Here is a 26,239-nt window from a genome sequence, read left to right as displayed (position 1 = left end):
GAAATTTGAAAGGAATAAGGTTAAATTGTAAGGGTGTACAAAGAAAAATGAGAATAATTTCGAGACTTTATTTACCCGCTTGAAACACTCTGTAGAGAAGGAATTCGAGTTGAATTCCAATAATGTAGTATCAAAAAATGTGTGTTTTAATAAATATCAGTAAAAAATACATTACACAAAATATCTACAATGGTTACAAAGATCGATATAAAATTACATGTCTCCGAATGGCACCGACCATTCCAGACTTAATAAATGTACAAAGTAGCAATTGTCATCGTGTCTAATCGTACTGTTAGTAATATCTATAGTAATTAATAAATATTATAATTATACACTCCTCGTCGAGTCCTTTGATAGAAAAATATCCGCAACAATTTCGGTTATTTAGACCTAAACATCATGCATTTCCGAATAATATAATGTATGGTCCAATAATATACCACTAAAATGAACATTATCTTTAATTACATAAACATTCAATGATTCATTGGAATACAAGGAAATGTTTTTTTTCTTTATAAAAGAGATTCGATAGTTAATACTTGCATAATATAACAAAGGTATGACAAGGCACTCTTAATAAGTCCATCATTTTTCTTTTTATTATTTTTTTACAACCCTATATCTGTACTCAAAAGTTAAGTCTTGAAAGGTACGTATACATATTTCCTCCATTAAGTCCTTGACAATTTTTTTATGGAAATTCATTTGAATTTAAGTATCGTTTAAAATTATTCAAATATCCAAAATTAAAAAATAAAGGACATTAGCTAATTTTTTATATACATTTTTAAATCTTGCAATTTTAATTAATAATTTTCTAACTAAGTTTATTCTGTTTTTTACTCCTATGATTAAATTAGAAAATACACATCTTATTTATTGATAATTAAGTTAATAATTTAGTGATTTTTTATTGAAAATAATTAACTCAATAGTTAGATAGTTTTTAAATAATTAACTCAATAGTTGGATAGTTTTTAAATAATTATAAACGATACTGCACAAAAGGAGGAATATCAAATTTCTTTTCAGAATATTAAGATTAACAAAAAATTGTATAAATGAAAAATTGAGACAATTAGAAAACAATGTCATAAGTTCAGGTCAAATACGAATTACACGATTTGTTCCCTTAGAATTATTACCTTAATACTTTCTCGTATTGTCGGAAAATGCAGCATAAATACAACGGATGTAGAATTAACGCCATTACGGAGTAAACTATTGTATTCGTTGGAATATAGGAGCACCATTTATTTTTGTTGTAATTTTTATGAGAACGAGTTTGAACCATGAAAACACTCATAAAAATTACAACTCTAATATTGAATCAAGAGAAACACTGAACTACTGATTTTTAACAAATCAAATTTAATACCAAATAATCCTAGTACCTCATAAAAGTGTCAATTTTTATTTAATTTCTGATTGCAAAATTGTATATTTAAATCAAGAAAAAATTTACATATTTAATTTGCAATTAAGGTTTAAATTAAATATGAAATTGATATTAACATTTTGTTGTATTAATATTAACATTAATATTTTGTTATATTAATATCAATAATAATATTTTTACATTCAGTCACTCAATGTTCTTGATTCTCTGACTAAACGTTTACTTACAACTCGTTTGTTTCTCAGTTCAGTTAAATAAATATATCTGTCCATATGAATGAGAGAAATATTCAAAGGAAATCCATCGAGAGGTATCTTGAAACACTTAACGTCTAAGACAAAATCGCAGACATGTCTGCATAAATATTCAGCAAGGAAGCTCAAGTTAGAAAAGCACTTTGTCCCCTAAGTAAGTATACGTTTTCATAAATCTGGTTCCGTTATCATTATCTTGTTTAAAATATCTCTATGAATTTCTACTTTGCATATCCGGAGTCCACAAGATTTTAAACAACTGTATAGTGGTTATTGCTACGCACTAATACTGTTCGTACGAAATTACATTGCTCATTATAAATAGATCGAATAGTCATACAATTATCGTACTCTTGTTACGTCAAATTAAACAGATTTCTGCCAACAAGAGAATCCCTGTATTTTGTACTAAAACGCAACGCGAATTTGTAGGAAATTTTTGTACATTCGAACAACGTAGGCTTCCTCAGGTTTCCAATATTCTTAAATTTTCACGTTTTCGCATTTCACAATTTCTAAATTTTCACATTTCCACATTTCACAATTTCTAACTGTTCACATTTATAAATTACTCATTTTCAAATTTTCAAATTTATAAATTACTAATTTTCAAATTTATAAATCACTAATTCTCAAAATCTCAAACTCCTAAAATTCTAAAGTACTAAATTTCTAAATATTAAACTTTGTAAAGATGAAAATTTGATAAATTTGTAAATTCATTAACAATAATCTTTTGCGACGCCATTTTGTTTAGGAAAGCCTACTATGCTCACCATTATACGCTTTTGTCAAAGGAAAATTCAATGGATTTTCCTTTTGAAAATGTGGAAGAGTGTCTCTTTAGATTACAAAATTGTTTATATACAAGAACGTATCAAGTTACAAGATATTAGAAATAACAACCCTTGTAGCAGTTTAATATAGTAAGATCATTGGTATCGTCGTGGATCTTCATAATAATTATGATCATGAAGAGATGGAAAAGTATATTCGTAACAGAAGAAAGATTGACCTATACCGTTATGATAAATAATTAACAATCCCTATAAGATAAGATGAACACGATTACACGCCTCAAGAATAGAACTTCTCGATTATAAATTGTAGGCGATGTCAATGATGTGTAAAATCAAACGTGATTCACACTTTGATTCATCATTGATCGACTATGTAATTGGGCTGAAACATTTTACGAAGATTGGCAGTGATTATCAAACTGGTCATCGAAATCGTACAGAATCTATATAAAAATTAGAAACGAACTATATGTAATGGAGATCTCAGATAATCAATATTTAAAAATTTTTAATTATTATATATTGTAAATAAATGTTATCAATATTATTAACAATAATAAATATTCCGGATTCTGAAATATTGATAGTATAAGAAACTTTTCTAGTTATGGTTAACATTATCTATTTTAATTTTTTTAATGTTTGAGACAGAACAAATAATGTATATAATAAAAAATAATGCACTAAAAAAAGATTAAAATGATATCAATCTTTTTATAGCGTCCTTTCTTCTAAAACGTTTTTAATTTTCAATTGTTTAAAAAGTTTAACCTAGTTACTAAAATCCAGTAACTAGTAATTATAATATTGATCATGTGAGGTCTCCTTAAGCGTGGTATTTTCTGACATGTTGTTAAACAGGAACACAGTACACTTTAACGAATAAAAACGTGTGTATAAACTGGTACATTGAGAAATGTAGCAAAATGTAGAAATCGAGTAACAAACATTCATTCTTTGCCATTTAGGCATCTTAAGATAACTATAAGAACAGCTATTTTGATCCTCAGTTTGTAGGTCAAAGTATGACTTTTTACGCTATATGTAAAATCAGTATAAAAATTTCTGGATGAATTCAAAAAGAGAGACAGAATTTTATTTTACAGATATTGTTGCAAACTATGTATGTAATAGTCTGGAATAAGGATTTTGTGGATTTATAAGAACAAAAGTAACGATTTAACACTTTCTGCGTTGGCTGGGATCTTCACAGATTCTAATATGACTTCAAGCGCGGGAAAATTCAAATGCGAAACGCTTTAAATTAGAAACGCTCCCATCTTAAAATCTTTCAGTCTTGAAATTATTCAGAATGCTTCAAATTTGCAACTCATTAAGTTCAGAATGCATCAAGTTTAGAACTCTTCAATATTAGAACATTTGAAATTTACCAAACTTCAATTTCACAACGTTTTAAATTTAACATGTTGCAAGTCTGAAATGCTTCAAACTTGGAAAATTTCATGCCAGAAAATGCTTCAAACATTAGTACTCTTCTAGCTCAACATAATCTCAAATTTTAACTGGCCTTATGCTTGAAACGTTCCATCAAAATGGCTTCAAATTAGGTATAATATGAGTTCAAAATGATTTCGGGCTTGGAACGTTTTAAAATGGCCTCAAACTTGAAAAATTTCTAAATCATAATGCTTTAAATTTGGGATATTTTACAACCGTCTTACATTTTTGAGGATTTTACAAACTCATAATGCTTCAAATTTAAATTATTTTAAGCTCAAAATGCCTCAAACTTAAAATATAAGAAGAAAACTTGATAAGCTTCAAACTTGAAATGCTTCAAATTTAAAATGTCTCAAACTTGAAGCATCTGAAACTCCAGAACCTTTTAACTTGAACGTATGAGGCTTTGATGCCTCAAGTTTAGAACTTATACTTGAACATCTGCAGACTCGAAATGCCCAAAATATGAAGCACATAAAAAATTGAAAGTGCTTCAAACTCGAAATTCCACAAACCCAAAACGTTCGAGTCGCAATTCCACATAAAATGCGCATTAATATCAATTGAATCCGGTACCATACGTCCGGTAAGTTGGCGCTCGGAAACAATACGAGTCTTACCGCTCCGCGTGCCAACTTACCAGACGCGTATTAACCCATTAACATCGATTCCACTTGTTCCGTTCACCCACCAAATACACCTCGGTCCGCGGCGAAAGTGTTAATCGATCCGCAAATATACTCCGAACACACGAAGAAGTAAACTATTATACATAAAGCTTGAAGTGGTCAACTTTCACCGGTCGTATACGATTCAGAACAACAGCATACCGCGAATATCAGCCCCGAGTGTCCTTTGAGCGACGAACGGATCAAACAAGAGCCTCTGTGTGGTAATGATGATAATGATGATGAATGTGTTCGTGGACGTGTTTGCGACCGGAGCTGGCAGCCGCGTTCTGCGAGAACTCTCTCTCCAACCAGCGGACAACCTGGACCATGGCTCTGGCCTGGTCCTGTTCTCTGGTCGCGTGTTTCAGCTGGTGTTTCTTGCTCGATTTACCGCACTGTTGCTGCGTTTGTCCGAACTGCGCGGTCGTCTCGTTGCGTTGAACATTATGATTGTTCGGCGGTGTCTGATTGATCGGATGCTGACTGTTCGGTATCAGATTACCGACATTGCGATTGGTTTGGTCGTACGCGTTGGGATTGCTACGAGGAAGAACTTGAGGCTGCACGTAGGCTCGAGGTGGCTGCACCGCGGTGTTATTCCTCTGAAGACCGTACTGCGTCCGGGATTTCCTCAGATTACCCCGTGACTTTGCCGGCACCTTGGAAAAGGTCGTGTAACCCTGAGGCTTTTCCCGTGTCGGCTTGTGGTACGCAGTCGGCGTAGGCCGAGGCTCCGATGGCGATCGACACTCCTGATTATAGTGCGCCGCAGACTCGACGTGAGGAGCCTGTGATGGAACGCGCAGTTGCTCGTTCTGATGCCGTTTCCTGGAACGATCGGTTAGGTTAGGTTTTTCTGTGCCGGTGACATATTTTCTCGAGCAGACATGTCAGTCACGTGACCCGCTGAGTGAGCTGCGGCCCGGCAGAAAAGATATGATTGGTCAGTTTTTAATCTTAATAAAGTTGGTGTAATTATAATGCAATTCAAACATATAAAGTCAACCCTTCAGATTACAAGTAGATTTGTTTTAATTAAAATTGTAAGATACATGAATTTAATTAATGACAGACCCTGTATAAATATATCAATTTATATTTATATACTTATATTTACATTTATATTAATATCACTTTATATGTATGCATATACAGTTTATGTGTATATGCACACATGTATCTTTGAAGGGGTTGATTACAAAGGTGAGTCTTTCATCGTTCAAAGCAGATAGAATTTTCCACGTGATTTAAAGAGAAAGATACCTTGACGTATGAAAACTGAGGTTATTCTTTTCCATGTTCGCCTGAATGATTTCCAAGAGTTGTTGCCTTTGTAAGGCACCACTGCGTTTTCGTTGATTAGTCGTGAGGAGAGGCGCCAAGGGGGAAACTGCCGGGGAAACGTCACTGTCGTCGCTGATATCACCCTCGGAGCTATTGGAATAGGGTGACGGTAAATGAGGTACGGGCCCCACCCTTCTGCGTAATTCCTCCTGCTTTATTCGATTCGTTCGCGCGTTTTCACCCTCATCTTCGCTGTGAGTGTCCACTTCTTTCTGTTCGTTCTGAATAAAATAAACAGCAAAAATTTGATTTTTATTGCTTGTTTATATAGGGCACTTTTTGTACAAAATATTATATTATGGAAATTATGCATTCTTATAGTATATATTATAGTTATGATACTTTTACAATACATAGTAGTTTATAATTATGAAATTTTAATAATATATAATAGTTCATAATTATGAAATTTTTATAATATATAATAGTTTATAATTATAATATTTTTTTATGATATATGATAGTATATATTATATGTATAATTATATATTTTTGTATATGTATGTAATATTAAATATTATAAAAGTAAGAAATTATGATGGCTACTAAAAGCAGTGTAGTGTTACATGAACTTTTTCAAAATAGTCAAATTTTTGTTAATATCTGTATTCCCAAATTTTCAAATTTTCAAACTTCTATATTCTAAAATTTTCAAATTTCCAAGTTCTAAAATTTAAAGTATTTCTATTCTTAAATTTCTAAATTTAGAATTTTGCAGTTTCTCAAATTTCTAAGTTGACAAAATTTTTTTGAATTTCAATTCCCCTCAAAATATTCAAAGTTCCAAATTCTCAAAATTCCACATACTCATTCCCTAATTCCTAATTCTCCAAAACCCAAATTTTCAAATTCTAAATTTTAAAGTACTTCTATTTCTAAATTCCCAAATTTAGAATTTTTTCAATTTCCCTAATTTCCAAGTTAACAAATTTTTTTGAATTCCAAATTCTCTCAAAATATTCAAATTTCCAAATTCTCAAAACTCCACATATTCATTCCCCAATTCCTAAATCTCCAAAACCCAAATTTTCAAATTCTTAAACTTCTGTATTCTAAAATTTTCAAATTGATGTTCTCAAATTTTAAATTCTAAAATTTCCAAATTCTCAAAATTCCTAACTCAAAACTCAAAACTCCTAAATCCCCAAAATTCCAAATGTTTATAAATTCTCAAATTTTCTATCCGAAGTCCCAAAAATTTCAATTTCTCAAATTTCCCTATTTCCAAATCCTAAAATTCCATACCCCAATATCCACCTCCTTAAATCTCCAAACCCACCCAAAAAAACCCACCCTAAATCACCCAAATCCAAATTACAACAAACTTTCACTAAGCACTTCTTACATCTACCCAAAACTACCACATAAAACATATCAACGTCAAAACTACTAAAACTTCCGGTAGCTCAATCTAGCAATAACCGCAACTACACACAATCGGCCATAAAAACAGCAGAAAAAACGATTTGCGAATGGTGATCAATTAAAAAGGAATAAAACCGTTGACCCGGCGCAGTTTCCATCTGGCCATAAATCTCGAGGCGCATAAATGATAAATCCGGCTGTAGCTTCTAGAATTGTCGGGTTACGAAAGAGGGACGCGTCGGCATAAAAACGAGCCTCGAATCCTCGCCTCGCAAGGGCATCAATCTTACCTGGCAACGGTGTCTAAGCACCCTTCTCCTTCTAGGAACTCTGCGTAAACCGTGCGCCGTTGTTGTTGTTGTTGTCGTCGTGGTGTGAGCGGCGGCCGTCGTATTGTTGCAGGACGCGTGCTTCAAATGGCAGCAGGACGAATTTCCGGAAAAGCTGGTGGTCGGCTGCGAAGAAGCGTTCAAACAGCCGGTCCTTGGCTGGCTGCTCCTCTGATCCGGCGACACAGTCAATTTCACCTTAATCGTCTTACTGCCGCACGGCGGTACCTGGATGGAGGCACCCAGGGTATCGTAAATGGTAGTGACCAAGCCAGCTATGTCGTCCTTTGTTATCTTCCCGTGGCCGTCGAAGTCGTACAGGGTGAACGAGAATTCTTGCCGCTTTCGGTCGCCTTCTGCTACCGACACGTCGCATTCGAATTCCTGAATTTGGGATAAAACGTATTTACTGGTGATTATTTGTATTTAGGACTGATTATTTGGATTTGGTGCTGATTACAGGAATTTATGAATGATTATTTGTACATATTGCTGATTATTTATACATATTGCTAATAATTTGTATTTATTATTGAGTATTTGTATCTGTTGCTAGGTACTTGTATTTGTTACTGATCATTTGTATTTGTTGTTAACTATTTGTATTTGTTGCTGAGTACGGGTATTCGTTGCTAAGTATTTGTATTTATTATTGAGTATTTGTATCTGTTGCTAGGTACTTGTATTTGTTACTGATCATTTGTATTTGCTGCTGAGTATTTGCATTTATTGCTAAGTATTTATATTTACTTTTGAGCATTTATATTTGCTGCTGATTATTAGTAGCTGTTGCTGAGTACTTGTATTTGTTGCTGATTACTTATATTTGTTGCTAAGTATTTGTATCTATTACTGTGTATTTGTGCTTGTTGCTGAGTACTTATATTTATTGCTGATTATTTCTATTTGTTGCTGATCATTTGTATTTATTGCTGATTATTTGTACTTATTGCTGAGTATTTGCATTTGTTGCTGAGTATTTGTATCTATTGTTGAGTACTTGTACTTGTTGCTGAATACTTGTATCTATTGCTGATTACTTCTATTTGTTGCTGATTATTGGTATTTATTGCTGAGTATTTGCATTTGTTGCTAATTATTTGTATTTATTTCTGAGTATTTGCATTTGTTGCTAATTATTTGTATTTATTACTGAGTATTTACATTTGTTGCTGAGTATTTAGATTATTTGATTTATTTTTTAAAATTTTTTATATACTGCTGATCATTTATGTTCATTATTATTTTTTTGTATCTGTTGAAACATTTTTAAAATTTTCATTTAGTGAGGTTTTAATTTAAATTTTATGAGGGAAAGAAATTTTAATTAATTTTAAATAAATATGTAAAGAAAATAATAATTGATGAAGAAATATTAAAAGAATTTGTATGTATTAAACTATTAATTCATATTTTTTAATAAAGTCTGTTATCTACTATAAATAATTAAAAATGTAAGATATATAACTAATATATTTCATTACACATATAATATTAAGTATTATAATTTTAAAAGAAGCATAAATTAATAATTATATTAATTCTTTATATTCATGAAGATTGACACAGATTTAAAGAAAAATTACCTTAATAAATTTTGTTTTTTAAGATAAAAAACTTGTATAACATTTGACTGTCTCCTTCTGAGACACTTGACTATTTTGACAGTTCAGCCTTAATTCATTTAACTGCAAATTTTTATCTTAATTTTACCACATGAGTTGTAAATTCATATGTCGAATATTTGTGTAAATTAAACAACATTAAAATAAAAATTAATTTTGAAAACTAGAATATAAATATTTACCAAATACACATTTTATTTAATATAATTCTATTGCAACTGATTTTATTTAATATAATTCCATTGCAACTGATAAAAGGATATTCAAATCCTCATTTGGATCGTGGTAACAAGTAGGTTAATATACCTCGAAACTAAGTTGCTTAGTGGTACTAGCACTCGGTTGTTCGTCATTTCCGGTGGCCAGTGTGGGGCTGGTCGAAGCGTCAACCGCGACCTGCGGTGTTTCTGTTTCCAATAAAATTGGTTGTGACGCCGGTGGTGAACCGCTGCAAGGTGCTGAGACACCAGCAAGAAGTTCTTCAGAGTCGCTACCTTCCGTGTTACCAACAACTGCAACCGAAAAAATCACTAATATTTCATTTACCGTTGATGCAACAGAACAAATTCGATCAGGTACTCGTTAGATCCGAAAGAAATCAATAATAGTGGGTTAAAAAAGAAAAATTTAATTCTGGATTTAATCTTTATTGATTACTTATAGAATGTAGGTTCACTTATAGAAAAATAGGTATAGGTTAACTTATAGAAATATGTATAGGTTATCGTATAAAAAAATATAGGTTAACTTGTACAAGTATGTACAGATTTCCTTATACAAGAGGTAACCTTATAAACAGGTTATGTCATACAGAAAGTAGGTACACATTAAGGCATAGAAAATACACATTAAGGTATAGACATAGACAAACTTATGGAAAAATAGCTATAGGTTAACCATAAATATAAAAATAGACTACACACTTCACTAAAAAAATTAAGTCTGACACTTGAATTAAAATGATAAAAATAAAATTTATGAAGAACTTCTAAATTTTTTTCTCTTATGCATCTTCTATATTTATTAAATTATTCTTCAAGATTATTTTATTAACCTTGAAGACATAAGTGACAACAGTTAAATTTTTAACAATATTCCAGACGAGAAATATTTTTTACATTTCCAGAGATTTGTAAGTGATAAAATCCGATAAGCTACCCCTTTCTAGGTTAATCTGCAAACTATCCGCTATTATGGTGATTTCTTGCTGAGTCGCCATTGATCCAGCGCCATTATTCAGGGATTAATAGACTTTTTATTGCCGGCTATTCGTTACTTGTGAATAGTAATTAAATTGGAATTAAGTTTGTGGAATTGATATGGAGGAATATTACAGTTATATAAAATGAAATTTGATAATTTACAAATTCAGTTTGAAACTAGAAATTTAGGTATTTGGTAATTTGAAAATTTAGAAATTTAAAAATTTAGTTTGAAGATGTAGAAATTTGATAATTTGCAAATTTAGTTAAAAAATTTAGAAATTTAGATATTTGGTAAGTCGAAAATTTAGAAATTTAAAAATTTAATTTGAAAATGTAGAAATTTGGTAATTTGAAAATTTGAAAATTCAGAAATTTAATAATTTGCAAATTTAGTTTAAAAATTTAGAAATTTAGATATTTGGTAATTTGAAAATTCAATTTAAAAATTTAGAAATTTGATAATTTGAAAATTTAGTCTAATTAAAAAATTTAAATCTACATAAATTTGAAAAATTAAAAATATAACAATAATCAATGTAAACAAAATAATTCACTATTTTTCACTAAGATTCCCCTCCACGTCACTTAATTCCCGCATTCAAGAATTTTCAGCTCTCCCCTTCTTTTTTTACAAATTCCAGTGATCCTCAAATGAATAAGTAAACTCGATCAGACCGTAGTTCGGAAAATACGATCGTAAGATCGTTTTGGTGCTCCGTCGTGTTTATTTTCGGTCGTTCTATGTTACATCCCCTTCAAAATAGTCCCGAAATACTTCCTACAGTCCATAACTTAAGTACCGAGTAGCACTCTGAGTAACTGACTATAAATACGGACTTTACCCCAAGGCGGATGTTACTTTGATACCTTTGAGATTCTAATTTTTGTTTACGAGGGATACGAGGCGCTCAACCATAGATAACGGTTTCATTCTCTTTGATGAGAGTTTCATGCTCCAAGCAAATAAAAGGGATTCCATGAACGTACTAGAAAATATTTTCGGATATACTTTAACGCTTTTACAGCTGGTTCACTTGTTGCGATTCGAAAGCTAAATATTGTAAACGTACCTTCATCTGGAAAGTATACAAATTTTAATAACCGCCATTTTATATTATTTATATTTTATTACTCATTATTTAATAAAAAATAACTAATCATTGCACGTAACTGTAAAATTAATTTTATTAAACTACAAAATTTCATGTACTTAGATTTTTAAATTTCTACACAATGTGGATTGAATAGGTCGCCATTTTAAAATGGCTGTACGTCTTTTACACAATTCAAATTTGTGTTTTTATTTACTTCGAGACAGGTACAAAAACGTATAATTACTTTGCAGAAAATATGAAAGTGTCTTGTACATACATTTGAAATTTTTCTGCAACATACAGTATAATTTTATTTGTCTTTTTAATACTATTAAAATACACTCAAAAAGTAAAACAGATACATGTTTAATTGAAAGCGTCTAGATTTTAAATTGCTGTGCGTGCAAGCAGATTGCGTTCTACGCCATTTTCTTTTTACATGGTTGCTTTTTGCAGGATGCACACCGCAGCGTGTAAAAACAGAGCCAGGTGTGTGTTTTTCTTTTCATATTATTAAACTACACACTGAGAAGATCAACTTGATAAAATAATTTCATAATATTTATTTGTGAAACAATATCCGGAGGGTTGGTTACCACAACCAGTACATAACAGGATATGTTGCTGAATTACAAGTTCCTTTGTATTGCTTTACTAATATAATTTTGTTTTAGGATTGTGTGCAGGATACAGAAATTAAAAGAATTATAAAATTTGTTAAACAAGGTGGTGAGAAGTGTACATAACCTCTTTAGGAATGATTTTATTGTATATTGTTGCAAAGACAGAAATAACTTAATTATTATACTTTAGTTATTTTAAACTAATAATAATTAAAAAATCTAGAAGGATTAATATAACATATACACAAGAGAAAAGAATGTATTAAATTGACAGTTTTAAACAAATTGTAAAATAATTAATATGACATATGTGCAAGAATAAAGAATGTATAAAATTGACAAAGATAAAAAAAAAATATAACATTGTAACAGGTATACTATAAAAACAATTGATTAAACTAACAAAAAGAAAAAAATGCAAAATAGTTAAAATAACACATGTGCAAGAATAAAGAATGTATTAAACTGTCAAAAAGTTGCAAAAAATCCAGAAGAATTAATATAATATATGTACTACAAAAAAGAATGTATTAAACTGACAAAAATTAACAAAAAATCTATAAGGATTAATACAATATGTGTACTATAAAAAGAATGTATTAAATTAACAAAAGTAAAAAAATCACAAAATAGTTAATATATCATATGTACAAGAAAAATTTACATATACAAAAATTTAAATTTACAATACACATGTATGTGTCAATCCCTAAATAGGTTAAAGTTTCAAGTATATTTTGTGGATGTGAATTTTATAAACTGTTCTAATTCCTTCATCACTACATAAATTCCTAAATACGTCAATTCAAAATTGTACCTGCACATGATAAAAATATACCTACACAAGGTAAAAAATAATGTAACATCCTTAAATAGAAATGCACTTTATTCTAAATTGAACTGTGAACAAATTGTACTCCAAGTATATGGTATACATTTGACGAATTTTATTGTTCGACGGATATCCGCAGGAGTGGGGTTGAACGAATTAAGGAATATGTACTAAAAGGGACGAAGGAGAGAGAGAACGTAACATCCATTTACAGCGTTTATTTCAGAAGCATCGTGCACTGCACTCGAAGGAAGTGTAATGTATCTATAATGTGTCTGCATTAAGCCGCCATTTTACCGTTACCTAGACGGCGTGTAAAAGCGTTCTACGGAAATGAAACGACTGAAAAGAAGCCTTTGCGCAACAACCGCGTGTATAAATGGACATCCACGAAACGCAGCGAGATGCGACACGACGTGTTAACGCGTTGACTGCTATGAGGGTCACCGTGAAATTTGATACAATGTGATAATTAGAAAAAAAGCGAACTCATGGTCGTGTACTTAAATAAAAATCTACAAAATTAAATAAACGTATTCCTAACCTGCAAGAGACCGTACATTGTCGGTAATTATTTTGTTACCCAAAAAGTATGGTAACTTAGAAATATCTGTTGGTAACTATATTCAAGATGTCCAAGTTTGTTACCATCAATTTTCACCAACTTTTTACCATCAATTTTTGCCAATTCTATAAGTAATAAGATCTTGAAATTTATATCTCACAAATTACTAAATTTTAAAAATTTAAGTATTTAAATTTTGTCAAAATAATTTTAAATTTTGATATTTTGAAATCTTGACATTTAATAATTTTTCAAAGTTATTTTCAAAATATTTTTCAAGGACATTCATAATTTTTCAGCACAACATTTCAATAAATATTTTAATAATTTCTTAAAATAAATTAGTCTTAAAACTATCATCTCCAAATGTTACCAACAGTGTATCACCCATAAATAACCCTATGTATTTCAGTTATCATCAAATCATAAAACATATAGCAGCCGATAACATTGAATAATTCGATGTCCGAAATATTCGTGCAATTCGTAATCCCGTCGGGATGCAGCAAATACCTGATCAGAACAATCATAAATAATCGAGGATTCACGATAAAAAACGAGTTCCGAGGCGATGTTCGTAGCGTACCCTTCGCATATTCGAAATGTTTTGGCCACCGGTTACACCATTTTCTTCCAACGATCGTGTTTTCGGATCGAAAGCCTCCGTTTTTATCTTAATCCCCGCGATACATCATTAAAGCCGATGCAATGCGATTTCCAGTAAAAATATGTACTTAAAACCGTCGGCATCAAAGGGACCGCGGAGCAACGATAATTAGCGATACGGAACGCGTAATAAACGAAGCCGACCGCTAATTTCAATTACTTAAGATCAAAAGCAACAAAGAAGAAGAGGGGAAGAGAGAAAGAGAGAAAGAAGAAAGAAAGAGAGAATAAAGGAAAAAAGGTCGGATAATCGTATCTGCATAAAGAAACGGACGCACATACGCGTATAATGATACCTGCCGTGTGGTAATTACGCCCGTAACTCTTTCGTGGGGCAAGCGTTAAAGACCCAAGACACTGAGCGCACCGGGGGAGAAAAAAGGGAGACAAAGAACTGCACGAGAAAGAAGAAACTAGGGACAAAAACATGGGAGGGAGGAAGAGAGAATAGAAGGGTTGGTAGAAAGAGAGGAGATCCTTGCTTTGATATCATGGGGCTATTATTTTGGCATTTTTTTGAGAATCAGAAATTTAGAATTTTGGACTTTGAAAATTTGGAAATCTAGAAATTTGAAGATTTAAACATTTTGAAAATTTGAAAATAAAATTGAGATTTTGAGGATTTTGAATTTAGTTGGTTTTGAACTTGAAATTTTGGAAATTTATAAATATGAAAGAATGAAATATGGAATTTGTAATTTGAAATTTAAAAAATACTAAATTTAGAATATAAACATTTACAAATTTGTAAACTGATTTTGAAAAATAAGAATTGTACAACTTAAGAATTTGCAAAATTTAAAAACTTGAGAACTTGACATTTGAAAATTGGAAATTTGAGAATTTTGGAATTTGAAAATTTAAAAATTTAAGAAATAGAAATTTGAAATTTTGAATTTTGAAATTTGGAAATTTGAAAATTTGAGAAATTGAAAAATGAGAATTTTGAATATTGGAATTTGAAAAATTAAAAATTTGAAAAATAGCAATTTGAAAATTTGAAATTTGAAAATTTTGAAATTAGAAGATTTTGGAATGTTGAATTTTGGAATTAGAAGATTTTGGAATTTGAAAGTTTTGGAATTGGAAATTCTGAAATTTGAAAATTTGGAATTTGGAATTTGGAAATTTGGAAATTTGGAATTTGGAAATTGGAAATTTAGAATTTGGAAATTTGGAATTTGGAAATTTGGAATTTGGAATTTGGAATTTGGAAATTTGGAATTTGGAAATTTGGAATTTGAAAGTTTTGGAATTGGAAATTCTGAAATTTGGAAATTTGGAAATTTGGAAATTTGGAATTTGGAAATTTGGAATTTGGAAATTTGGAATTTGGAATATGGAAATTTGGAATTTGGAAATTTGGATTCTGAAAATTTAAAAATTTGAGAATTTTGAATTTGGGAATCTGGAATTTGGGAATTTGGAATATGAAAATTTAAAAAATTGAGAAATCTAAATTTGAGAACTATAAATTAAAGTTTTGAAAATCCACTATGTAGAACCTATAAAAATTTAGACCTATCCCCACTCCTTTCAGAAAAGTGCAACGCAACAAATCTAAAAAAAGAATTCGGAAGATTACCACATCCCCTAAGACAAATAAGAAACTTCATTACCGTCTAAAGAATGTCTCCATTTCACCGGAGTGTACTTACATCTTTTATCTAACCACAAGTACATACTACGAAACGAACTCGATAATTAAACTCCACCACCCATGATACGATAATGTGTGAAGCATCAAGGTGGTGCGCGTTTCCATGTGTACTTATGTACACATACGGTCGTGTTTGTGTTACGTATAACGTACCGCTGTTGCGCCCTCTTGAATGAAAAGCAAAGGGGTAAACGGAACAAACGGCTTTTGCTTCTTCTTTGTAAATCACCCCTTTCTCTGTTTGCTCGCTCGTAACTTTTATCATTTGCCGACGCAACAGCTTTCCCCCGTATGAAAATTTGCCCCGGACGGCGACGCACGAGAAAGCAGTCACAAAGAGAGCGGTAAGAGCGCAGGAGGATGAGGAGGAGAAGGAGGGGGAGGGGGAGACCGGGAGAGCTTCAAAAGCGGGACTCCCCGCTAGACGAGCCGGGAATTGTCGAACCGATCCGACCAACCTCCTGTCTCGATGATCAAACATTCCATGCGGAAATGCAACGATTGTGCTTATTTTTTTGTACACCACTTGTTTTCGATTCTGGGAGAGAAGGTAAACTTCATATATTTTTATTTTGGGAGTTTTTAATTCTAAATACTTTGGCTTGGAAGTTTTTTTGTTTAGCAACAACGAAATACGCGAATTTAACAAATTTTTTATTTGTGAAGTATCAAATTTATAAACTTTTTAAATTCCTATGTTTAAATTGAGAAATTTGTACATTTTTTGAGGGGTTATATTTTAAATTTTAAAATTTTCAAACTCTACTATTTTAAATTTGAAAATTTTGATAATATTTAAATTTAAATTTGAAAATATTTTAAATCATCAAATTTTTGAATTCATAAATTTGCAAAACTTCAAATTTCTAAACATTTTAATTTTTAAATTTGCAGAAATCCAAATTTTCAAATTTCTAAATTTTAAAACTACCAAATTCTACAATTTTTCAAATATTTAAATCTCCATACTTAAAAATTCAAAAATTTCAGTTCTAAGTTTTCAAAATTCCAAAATCTCTGAGTCCCAAAATTATAAAGGCCCAAGTTTCAAAAATTGAAAGTTTAAAAATTCTGAATCACAAGTCTGAAGACCCAAAGTTGCAAATTAGCAAAATCTGAAAGTTCCAAAATCTCAAATTTCAAAACTTTTGCAATTCCAAAATCTCTAAATTCAAAATTAAAGACCAAAGCCATTAAATTTCAAAATTCCATAATTTCTGCGTATAATGTTCTATAATACCCAAAGTTTAAAACTTACAAAGGCCCAAAGTTAAAAAATTGAAAAAAAGGTGAAAAAGTCCCTAGGATAAAAATTCCATAAGGCCTAAAGTACAAAAATTTCAAAATTCCTAGGTCTAAAATTTAAAGTTTAAAAATCTCACAATCTAAAAGTCCTTAATTTCAAAATCAAAAAAATCACAAAAAAATCCAAAGAAATCCAAAACTTCCATAATTACCAAAACACCAAGATTCCAATTTCGAAATTCCTAACGTCTCAAAATTCAAATTCCCAAAATGCAAGAATCATTAATTCCAAATTTCCTCCTTTCTAAAATCCTCAACGCAAAGTTCAATAATTCCAAAATGTCAATCTCAAAATCCGCCCGCCTTTTCAAAAAAAGGCGGCAAACCAGCAGTATTTAAATGCGAAAAATCGTGTTGCAATTTCGAACTTGTATTTTAATATTTAACAAGTCGCAGCTGACAGTAAGTGGGTCAGGAAACACTTTGTAAATCTCCCATTCACAATTCGAAAACCGTCAGCGTCTAAAATAAAATTGAAATCCGTGGCACATTTTAATATCGTCGGTATTCGAGGTTGAACGCCGGAAGCCCGTATCGATCGTAAAAAAGAGACGAACCGCGAAATAACAGAAAAATCCGAGGAGAAAAAAAATGCAAGTGTGACGTAACACCACGTGGGATCCACTTCTGTCATACCGAAGCAGCATCATCGAGAAACACGCACGGCGCGGCCCCACGACTCCGGCAAAATATCACGCCTATAACCGGATTGACCAGACAATCCGTATACGGAATATCTCGATCTATCGTGCATCGCGATTTCGACGAGCATCGATACCTCGCGTGTGCATATGACAAAAAAATCCGAAAGACGAGAAACAGAAGGATCGTTAGAAAAAGACAGACAGTCGTCGTTGGAAGGAGAAAGAAAAACATTATATAGAAGCTTACCAGAAAAGGGTCTATAACCAGCGAGGAACCTTGCCCGCCACCACTTTACCAATCCGGTAGCCATGAGACCCTCATGCATCCACAAACGCTGCGCACACTTTCCTTCCAGTCTTCTTGTTCCGCCACTTTTTCCCTTTTGATGCCCGTCGTATCCCTGTTCCGTTTTCGCTGGGGGAAAATCACTATTTCTCACTGGGAATACGGTTCACCGAAACTAACACACCACCGCGAACATCATGAGCTCCTGGTTGACGGATGACACGGTTAGTGCGCGACACGCACCGGATAAACACGTGTTTGGTCCGCAGTTCTCGTTATTTTTCAGCCGTAGTCGAACGTTCGTACTCGCATGCTCGGTTTACAAACGAATAGTACGGGGTCAAATATGATCCACGCGTTGCGAGAAAAACACGGCGGATGAAAAGGGTTGGACACACGACATCGCTCGAATCGCGGCCCGACTACGACTACGGACGATCGTTCTTGCCTAAACCACGTTCCCCGTAATTCCCTTTCCCCTTCCATGGGGTGCTCCGTCGTCAACAGTGCCGAGCTGTGGATACATGGGCCCTGAAGGTAGGAGGCGCGGCTCGAAACCTCCAATTCACGCTCTTTCTGTCCATCTCTCTTTTGCCTCCCTCCCTTTCGCGCTTTTTCAGTACTTTCTCTCTCTTGCTCTTTTTGATACCTCTCTTTTTACTTTTCTTCTTCGTCAGACCATATCGGGTCTTATTCCTTTCTTCTTCTTGTAGGTTTGTCTCTTTTCTTCATGGGACCGCGGACTTCCTTCTCTCTAGGGTTATCCTATTCTCTATAGCAGTGGTGCTCAAAGTCAGTCGAGGTGTGACCCCCTTTATGATATTTGGGTAGGGTGCACCCCTTTTAGGTTATGTAGAAAAAGTTGTATGTAGGTAAACGGAAAATGGGGAGAAAAATGTGTAGTATATTTGGGCTTTTTAAAATGTAATTTTACATTTGTGATGTTTGAAATTATGTACATATGTGGTTAGCACTGTATTTACATAGGGGGTATAGGGAAGGAAAATTTTTTAATTAGACTTGCAGATTTTGGTGTTTTCAAGTTAGGAAATTTCCAAATTTTCAAATCCTCAATTTCCGTGTTTTTAAATTAGTAAATTTTTAAAACCCCAGATTCTCAAATTTTGATGTTTTTAAATTAGCAAATTTCCAAATTTCTAAATTTCTTCAGTCTTAATTTTAGTGTTTTTAAATTAGTAAATTTTTAAAATATCGGATTCTTAAATTTTTGTGCTTTTAAATTAACAAATTTTCAATTAGAAATTTTAGTTTTAAAATTTCAAAATTCCCACATTTCCAAATTTCAATATTTGTCAAACTATCCAGATTTTTAAATTCTGATGTCCCCAATTTTTAAACCACTCAATTACAAAATTTCTAATTTTCCAAATTGTGAAATCTCAAATATTCAAATTTGCAATTTCCAAATTAAATTAAATTTCTCAAATTTCCAGATTGCAAAATTTCCTTCAAATTTCCCAAATTTCTAGAATTTTGTATTTCTCAAATTTCAAAAAAAAAATGTAAACTTAAAAAATTTCCCAAGTATTTGGATTTTTATATTCTTCAAATTTCCTAAATTTCTAAATTCTTACATTTCTCAAATTTCCCAAATTTCTAAATTCTTTAATCGCAAAATTTAATAAAAAATTTCCAAAAATAAGTGTCAAAATCAAATATTAATCTTGCTCTCCTTATATCGCCATTTGTCAACGAAAGTCTACAACGGCCCTATATCTCGACAGCGTTCCCCCAGAAATAATTTGCCCCCCAAATAAAGGGGGTACCGATCCACAGATTGAGAACCACTGTTCTATATCCTCTCTTTCTTCTCGCCGCGTCTCACTTTGCCTCGGTTCGCTCGTTCCGTCTCCCTTTTACCTTCGTACTTATTTCGTCGTACCAACCGCGCGTATACTTTCCTTTTCTCCTTCTTTTTTGTCCAGCCGAAGGTCTATGAGAGAAGCGAGGAAGGATAGCTTCGCACGGCTGGTGGGGTTTTGAAGGAAGCCGATGATGGTTCAACGTGGTCTACGACGACACTAAATGTCGACGCCGCGACGTCGAACGGCATGCGTAAAAAGGAATCGGCCTCCTAAGGATTTCGATTATCGCCGCCGCAAACGAACCGTCGCCGGATTTTTGCGGCGCCGATCGCGCGGACGTTGCCCCTGTTCGATGAACAGAGAAAGTTGCTTTTGAAGGATTTGGAAAACCGGGCTTCCTTTCTCAAAGGACCCCAGTATCGTCCCTGGAGCGAAATCGACGATTCGTTGAAATCGTCATGGGAATCCTGTAATTCGTCGGAATGACCGACTACCGTTCCCCTTCGTCGCGGCTAACCGTGGCCAATAAATAATCACTTGGATCTTTGCTTTTTTTTCTCCTGCTTCGCACCTTGACCTTCCTTTTGTGTTGGTAATAATAATTATTATTTTTATCACTATTTTTTGGCACCGGTGTGGCCTGTACCATCCTCCAAAACAATTTTTACGAACTCGTAAGTTTGCCTTCTTGTTTGTTGTTTACTGATGATCTAACCTAACATGCAACTTTAGATGCGTAAGTTTGGCACATTATACGTTTTCTGGTGGCTGTTCATTATTATATGTATTTTATAACAATAACATAACCTAACTGACATATAAGTTCAGCATACCTCTTTGTGGATATCTGTTAATATGAGTGTCTGAATGTAACCTAACCTAACTCAACCTATTATTAGTACTGACACATCAATTTAAGGTATTGTATCTATTTTGTTTGTTAATAACATAACCTAACCGACATATAAGTTCAGCATAGCTCTTTGTGGATATCTGTTAATATGAGTGTTTGAATGTAACCTAACCTAACTCAACCTACCATTACTGACACATCAATTTAAGATATTGTATCTATTTTGTTTGTTGATATGAAATAAATATAAGCTAACCTAACATAATCTAACCCAACTCACCATGTTTATTGGTACATAAAAATATATTGTACCTACACCCATTTGTAGATATTCAACAGAACCTAACTTTACTTTAAGTTATTAAGGACACAATACACTATATTTTATTTGTTTTGTTTGTGTTTATTATAATATATAGTTACAACCTAACCTATAGTTATAATCTAACCCAACCTGAGATACAATTATGATTTTCACATAAGTTCAGTATATTGCACTCCCTTTTGTTGGTAAATGTTTATTAATATAAATATAATGTAACAATTACCTAATGTAAATTAACCTAACCTAACATAAAATATTTAGCAATACATTAGTTCAACTAATTACATTATTTTTAATAATCTGTAATCTGTAAAATTTTTTGTTCCTACAAGTTTAGCATAAACTTATAATTGTTGCTAAATTTTTGTTCCTGTTTCACAAAAATTTTATTAATTTTTTGTAACAAATCAACTATTAAAAATATTCAAACTTAACCAACTTATTTTTCAACACTAAAATTTATAATTTTATAAAAAAAGAATTTTAAATAAATTTCTGAAATAAAATAAAACATGAATTGCCAATAGAGTAATAGTAAAATTACATCACATTCCTTAATTCCAAACAATTAAAGGACGTCCTAACTGTACGTTAGAACATAAATCATTTTCGTAGTGCAAATAATTTTTACACCGCCGTCTTTCCAGTATTTGCTAAACGTTGTATTATTTGTTTTCCATCTACCCAAGGTTAAAGTACGTTAATGTAGTGGTACAGTACGATAAATGAGAAATACTCTTTTTGGAGACTGTACCCGCACGCTATTATCTCCTAGCGGTGTTTCAGAAGAAACATAGGCGTCGCCAGCCATAATTCATTGAATGAACTTCAATAAAACATTGCCTCACCTAAAACTAACAACCTTCCTATTAATTTGTTCACAAAAAATATCCATACATATTATTAAAAAAATAACACTTATATTATACGAATTAAATATTCCTACAGCACATTATTAATTATATTAAAGAACCTGAAATGATGAAAAGGGACTTGTAATAAATTAATATTTACTAATGATAGGTATATTAGAAAGTTTTAGGCAGTTCATTTTTATACCTGCAAATTGATCAGTAAAATAAATAAAACGCAGCTTTGAAATTTGATCGTTGTAATAAAGGTGACAAATGGTACAGTACGTAAAGAAAGAGGAAATGCAGTTATGGGATCCCGTGGTGGGTACGCCACTGTCTCGGCAAGTACCCCCTTGCTCTCCCTGTACGGAAAGTCTCAACCCACCATGCCACGCTATGCCGTGCTGTGCTGCGCTGTGCTACGGTTTGCCGTGCCATCCTCAACCGCGTAGCATGGCTAGTTGTTTCTTTTCTTTATTCCTTTGTCGGAAAGTCGGTGGCGAGTCTCGTTTTTAAGAGAAGAGAAGTAGAGGGGAGGAGGCAAAAGGAAAACGACAACCGCTCAGCAGGGGCTGAGGAAGGAATGGTCGGGCCGAGGTTAGGGGGAGGGAGAGAGGGCCACGCAGCAAGGAGAATAAAACGTACGGCTCAAAAACTCAGTACAGACTAACCTCGAAATAAAGCCGACAACGGCCACGGGAAACCGAAGCGGTATCTATTAATAATAAACTGTTTTCGAGTGAAATCTTCCACGATAAGACGATTTCTTGGAGGGCGATTACACTTCGCGAACACGACACGGCTTTTACATGGCCTCCCATGCGAAACCGTTCGACCCGACGACCGTTCCGTTTGCGGCATTATGTAATATGTTACATGCGAATACCGCGTGTGTATCACGCACCCGGTAAGAATGCTGTTGCATTATTGAAGAAAATTGTTTGCTCGAGTCGGTAAATAGGAAACGCATTCCTATATACCAGGCGTGTTCGAAATTTCATTCAACAGTCACAACATTATCGAAAATTTGATGGTAACCAAAATTATGGAAAATTTGATGGTAACCAAAATTATGGAAAATTTAATGGTAACCAAAATTATGGAAAATTCATAGAATTATTTTTTTATATTTGACGCATTTAAATGTGGTGACACATTTTCTGTCTTCTCATGATTTGAGTTGTTTGCTTACTGTTTATTGTAGGCATAGCAGAGTCCCGCTATATGGCCTTCGGCGAAATTGCAGTAGCTGAAAATATTGTGATAGACCATACCAATGGAATTCCATCAAAACAGTACTTTAGCGTTGATGTGTATTCCAACATCTCAAAACTGCAAGATCTCTAATTTGTAAAATAGGAAATTTGAAATTTTCAAATTCTTGCTTTTATAAATTTAAAGATTTAAAATTTTCAAATTTGAAAATTTAAATTTTTTAAGGTTGTAAATTAAGAACTACTCAATTAACAATTTAAAAATTTGAAAATTTGTACATTTTAAATTACTAAATTAAAAAAACCAGCAAATTATAAAATTAGTAAAAATTCCTAAGTTGAAAATTTGAGGACTTAAATTTGGAAATGAATGCATGTGAAAATCTAAAATTTCTATTTTCCTAAATGTAGAATCTCTGAATTTCCAAATTTCAAATTTGTAAAGTTGAAAATTTCTAAATTTAAAAATTAAAAATTCTCTGCATTTGAAAATCTAAAATTTCTATTTCCCTAAACTTAGAATCTCTGAATTTTCAAATTTGTAAAGTTGTACATTCCTAATTTGAAAATTAAAAATTCACTGCTTTTGAAAATTTAAAATTTCTATCTCCCTAAATTTAGTATCTCTGAATTTTCAAATTTGTAAAGTTGAAAATTTCCAAATTTAAAAATTAAAAATTCCCTTCTTAAAAATAATTTTAGTAACTTTCATTACTAAAATAAAACATTCTAGTAATTTCCTTCGTTAGTCATGAAGTCAGCAATGTTTGTTTTTCCGTGATTCCGAGCGGTTCATTAAAAACTAATCTCGACCAAACAATGTAAATATTTCTTATCCTAGTTTTCCGTCGCTACCGTCTCGTTATCTCGATCGGCCTTATCAAACGACACTTCAACTTAGGCGCAACTTTGTCTTTCAAGCGTCACAGATAATGATCTTGATACGATCGTCTCCCAGTGTTTGCGATGCCTTGCACGATATCTGCTGCATTTATAGCATTATCAGTGCAGTAGTCATCGACGAACTCATCCATCGCCGTGTCGACGGGTACTCTACGTTGTCACTGCATGTTTCCTACTTTTTGCAATCTTTTTTTGTATAATGACATTCGATCAGTAATTCCAGTTCTACATCCTACCACTACAGAAACACAGCTAAACTATTCACAGTTATTATTTCAAATGTATTCGAACATTTTACTGTTTAATAAGAGGTTATGGTGTTACTAGGTTATGGTGACGCCGTACTTTTTAAAAATTAAAAGAAAACTTTACATCACTTTGTAGTAAAACTTTCAAACATACAAAATAAATTAACTAGTATTGAGTGAATTTAGTAGTAATTATGTATAAACATATTTTTAGTATGTTTAACCTCTAAGGGATGACAGTTTAAGGTTAGAAAAAGATTTTTTGAATAGTAACTACAAATATTTAGATTAATCTCTTTAAGTTAGAAAAACTTATTTAAAAAGTTAAGAATATATTTATATAAATATATTTTACTCACTGTTAAGTTGACAGTAATTGAAAAAGTGTTCCAAAGAAATATACATAAAATAGTTTGTCTATAAATGTCGGTTGTAGAATTTTAAAGAAAACAGTACTCACGCATTTATGTTGGTATCCTTGAACTTTTTACGATTTCGTGACAATGTTTCAAAATGCACGATCGAAGCAGTAGGTTTTAAAAACATTTAATCTCCTCCCTGGACCGTCCGGAGAAAAACAGGAAGAGAAAGGAAGCGAAGGAGGGAGAAGAAGAGATAAGGGAGGGAAGAAGGTCCACGACCGGATCTTATAATTACGCTAATTAGGCAGTAACGCGTAAAAAGAGCGGCGCGTATATTTATCGCAAGATATCGTCGAAGATCGGCAAAAGAGGACGTCGTACGACAGAGCACGACGGGAAAGGCTATAATACAGTTTTGCCGCGAGCATCAGAAGCAACAGCAACCGTGGCAGCAACCGGCGGTGCCGAGAAAGAGGCAACTCTGATGTTGCTTTCGATTTACTCTTTTTCGCGAATGATAGACGTCTCTTCTATAAGAAATCGTTATATCGATTTATCTTAACGATATAATTACTTAATTAAGAGGAGGTGGGGCAAAAATCATATTTTTGAGTCTTACAGTTAACAAATTTTTAAATCTGAAAAATTAGAAAGGTAAAATAATTGTGGTATAATTTTAAAATTAAAATAATTTTTAAATTTATAGTACCACAAATTTAAGATTGTAAAATTTTAACATCTCAAAATTTAAACATTTCAAATTTTAAATTTTGAGGTTCTGAAGTTCTAACAACCTAGAGTTCTAAAGTCAAAAATTTTTGAGTCTCAAGATCCTAAAAATCTAAAACCTTGAATTTTCAAAATTGTAAACAGAAGTCTCAAAGTTACAGAATTTCAAAATTTAATGTTTCAAAATTCCAAAATCTGAAAGATCCAAAATACAAAAATTGAACAATCAATAAATTCTATTCCGAAATCTAAAAGTTCATTTTATTAATATTTCAAATACCACGTACAGGAGGTACCAAAACAACTAAACGCGGGCCCCAAAGCAGCCAATCCGTTCCTGATAAACCCGCACCCAAAAGGACTAGTTCAACAATAAAACTAAAAAATTCGAATGATATACTACAGTGCGGTATAATTAAAAGTACGAATCGATCCGACCAAACATCACCGAAGAAATAACAAATCCAACCGCGAATTATCTTAATGTATTCTCGTACTGTTCGCCGCAAAAACAAACGGTCTCCCCAATCAACGCGGACCCTTCACCCATTTCCATAAAAATTATATCGCTTCGTAAGACACCTCTGTATTACCCGCGCATATTCCGTATCAGGGTTTTCGTGATCAACCCTCGGCAGAAGTGGTTTATTATCGTTATCGGTGTTTCCTGTTCTATTTTTCCGCGGATGGTTAATCAACGGCCGACAAACCGGTGGTGAACGTGTGTGGTTGCTACCCGTCACAGATTTTTCTCTCATCAGGCCAGAACAGTCCGGGACTGAGCGTTTATG

At 32.6% G+C, this 26,239-nt stretch overlaps 1 protein-coding gene and 1 long non-coding RNA gene across 5 annotated transcripts; both read right to left on the bottom strand.

The window, feature by feature from the left end:
- Positions 1 to 54: 54 nt before the first annotated feature.
- Positions 55 to 24,940, bottom strand: nkd (NKD inhibitor of WNT signaling pathway naked cuticle). 4 transcript variants are annotated; one of them, XM_012283341.2, is made up of 5 exons: positions 24,818 to 24,940; positions 9,561 to 9,766; positions 7,591 to 8,013; positions 5,855 to 6,156; positions 55 to 5,419 (listed from the first exon to the last, which is right to left on the bottom strand). In XM_012283341.2, the coding sequence occupies exons 1-5, from the start codon at positions 24,819 to 24,821 to the stop codon at positions 4,792 to 4,794; spliced, it is 1,563 nt and encodes a 520-aa protein (XP_012138731.1). In that variant the 5' UTR covers positions 24,822 to 24,940; the 3' UTR covers positions 55 to 4,791. The 4 variants fall into 4 exon arrangements, with proteins under 4 accessions (XP_012138731.1, XP_012138728.1, XP_012138726.1 ...); XM_012283338.2 differs by lacking the exon at positions 24,818 to 24,940 and adding an exon at positions 24,717 to 24,805; XM_012283336.2 differs by lacking the exon at positions 24,818 to 24,940 and adding an exon at positions 22,664 to 23,016.
- LOC143265378 (uncharacterized) lies at positions 20,757 to 22,312 on the bottom strand. The gene is made up of 2 exons (XR_013039849.1): positions 22,198 to 22,312; positions 20,757 to 21,992 (listed from the first exon to the last, which is right to left on the bottom strand). It is a non-coding gene; the product is annotated as an uncharacterized LOC143265378 (long non-coding RNA).
- Positions 24,941 to 26,239: the final 1,299 nt, after the last annotated feature.

Source organism: Megachile rotundata, chromosome 11 (genome assembly GCF_050947335.1).
Source record: "Megachile rotundata isolate GNS110a chromosome 11, iyMegRotu1, whole genome shotgun sequence".
NCBI classification, from domain to species: domain Eukaryota; kingdom Metazoa; phylum Arthropoda; class Insecta; order Hymenoptera; family Megachilidae; genus Megachile; species Megachile rotundata.
Note: the sequence above shows the minus strand (reverse complement) of the source record. Positions and strands in the feature narration are given on the sequence as shown.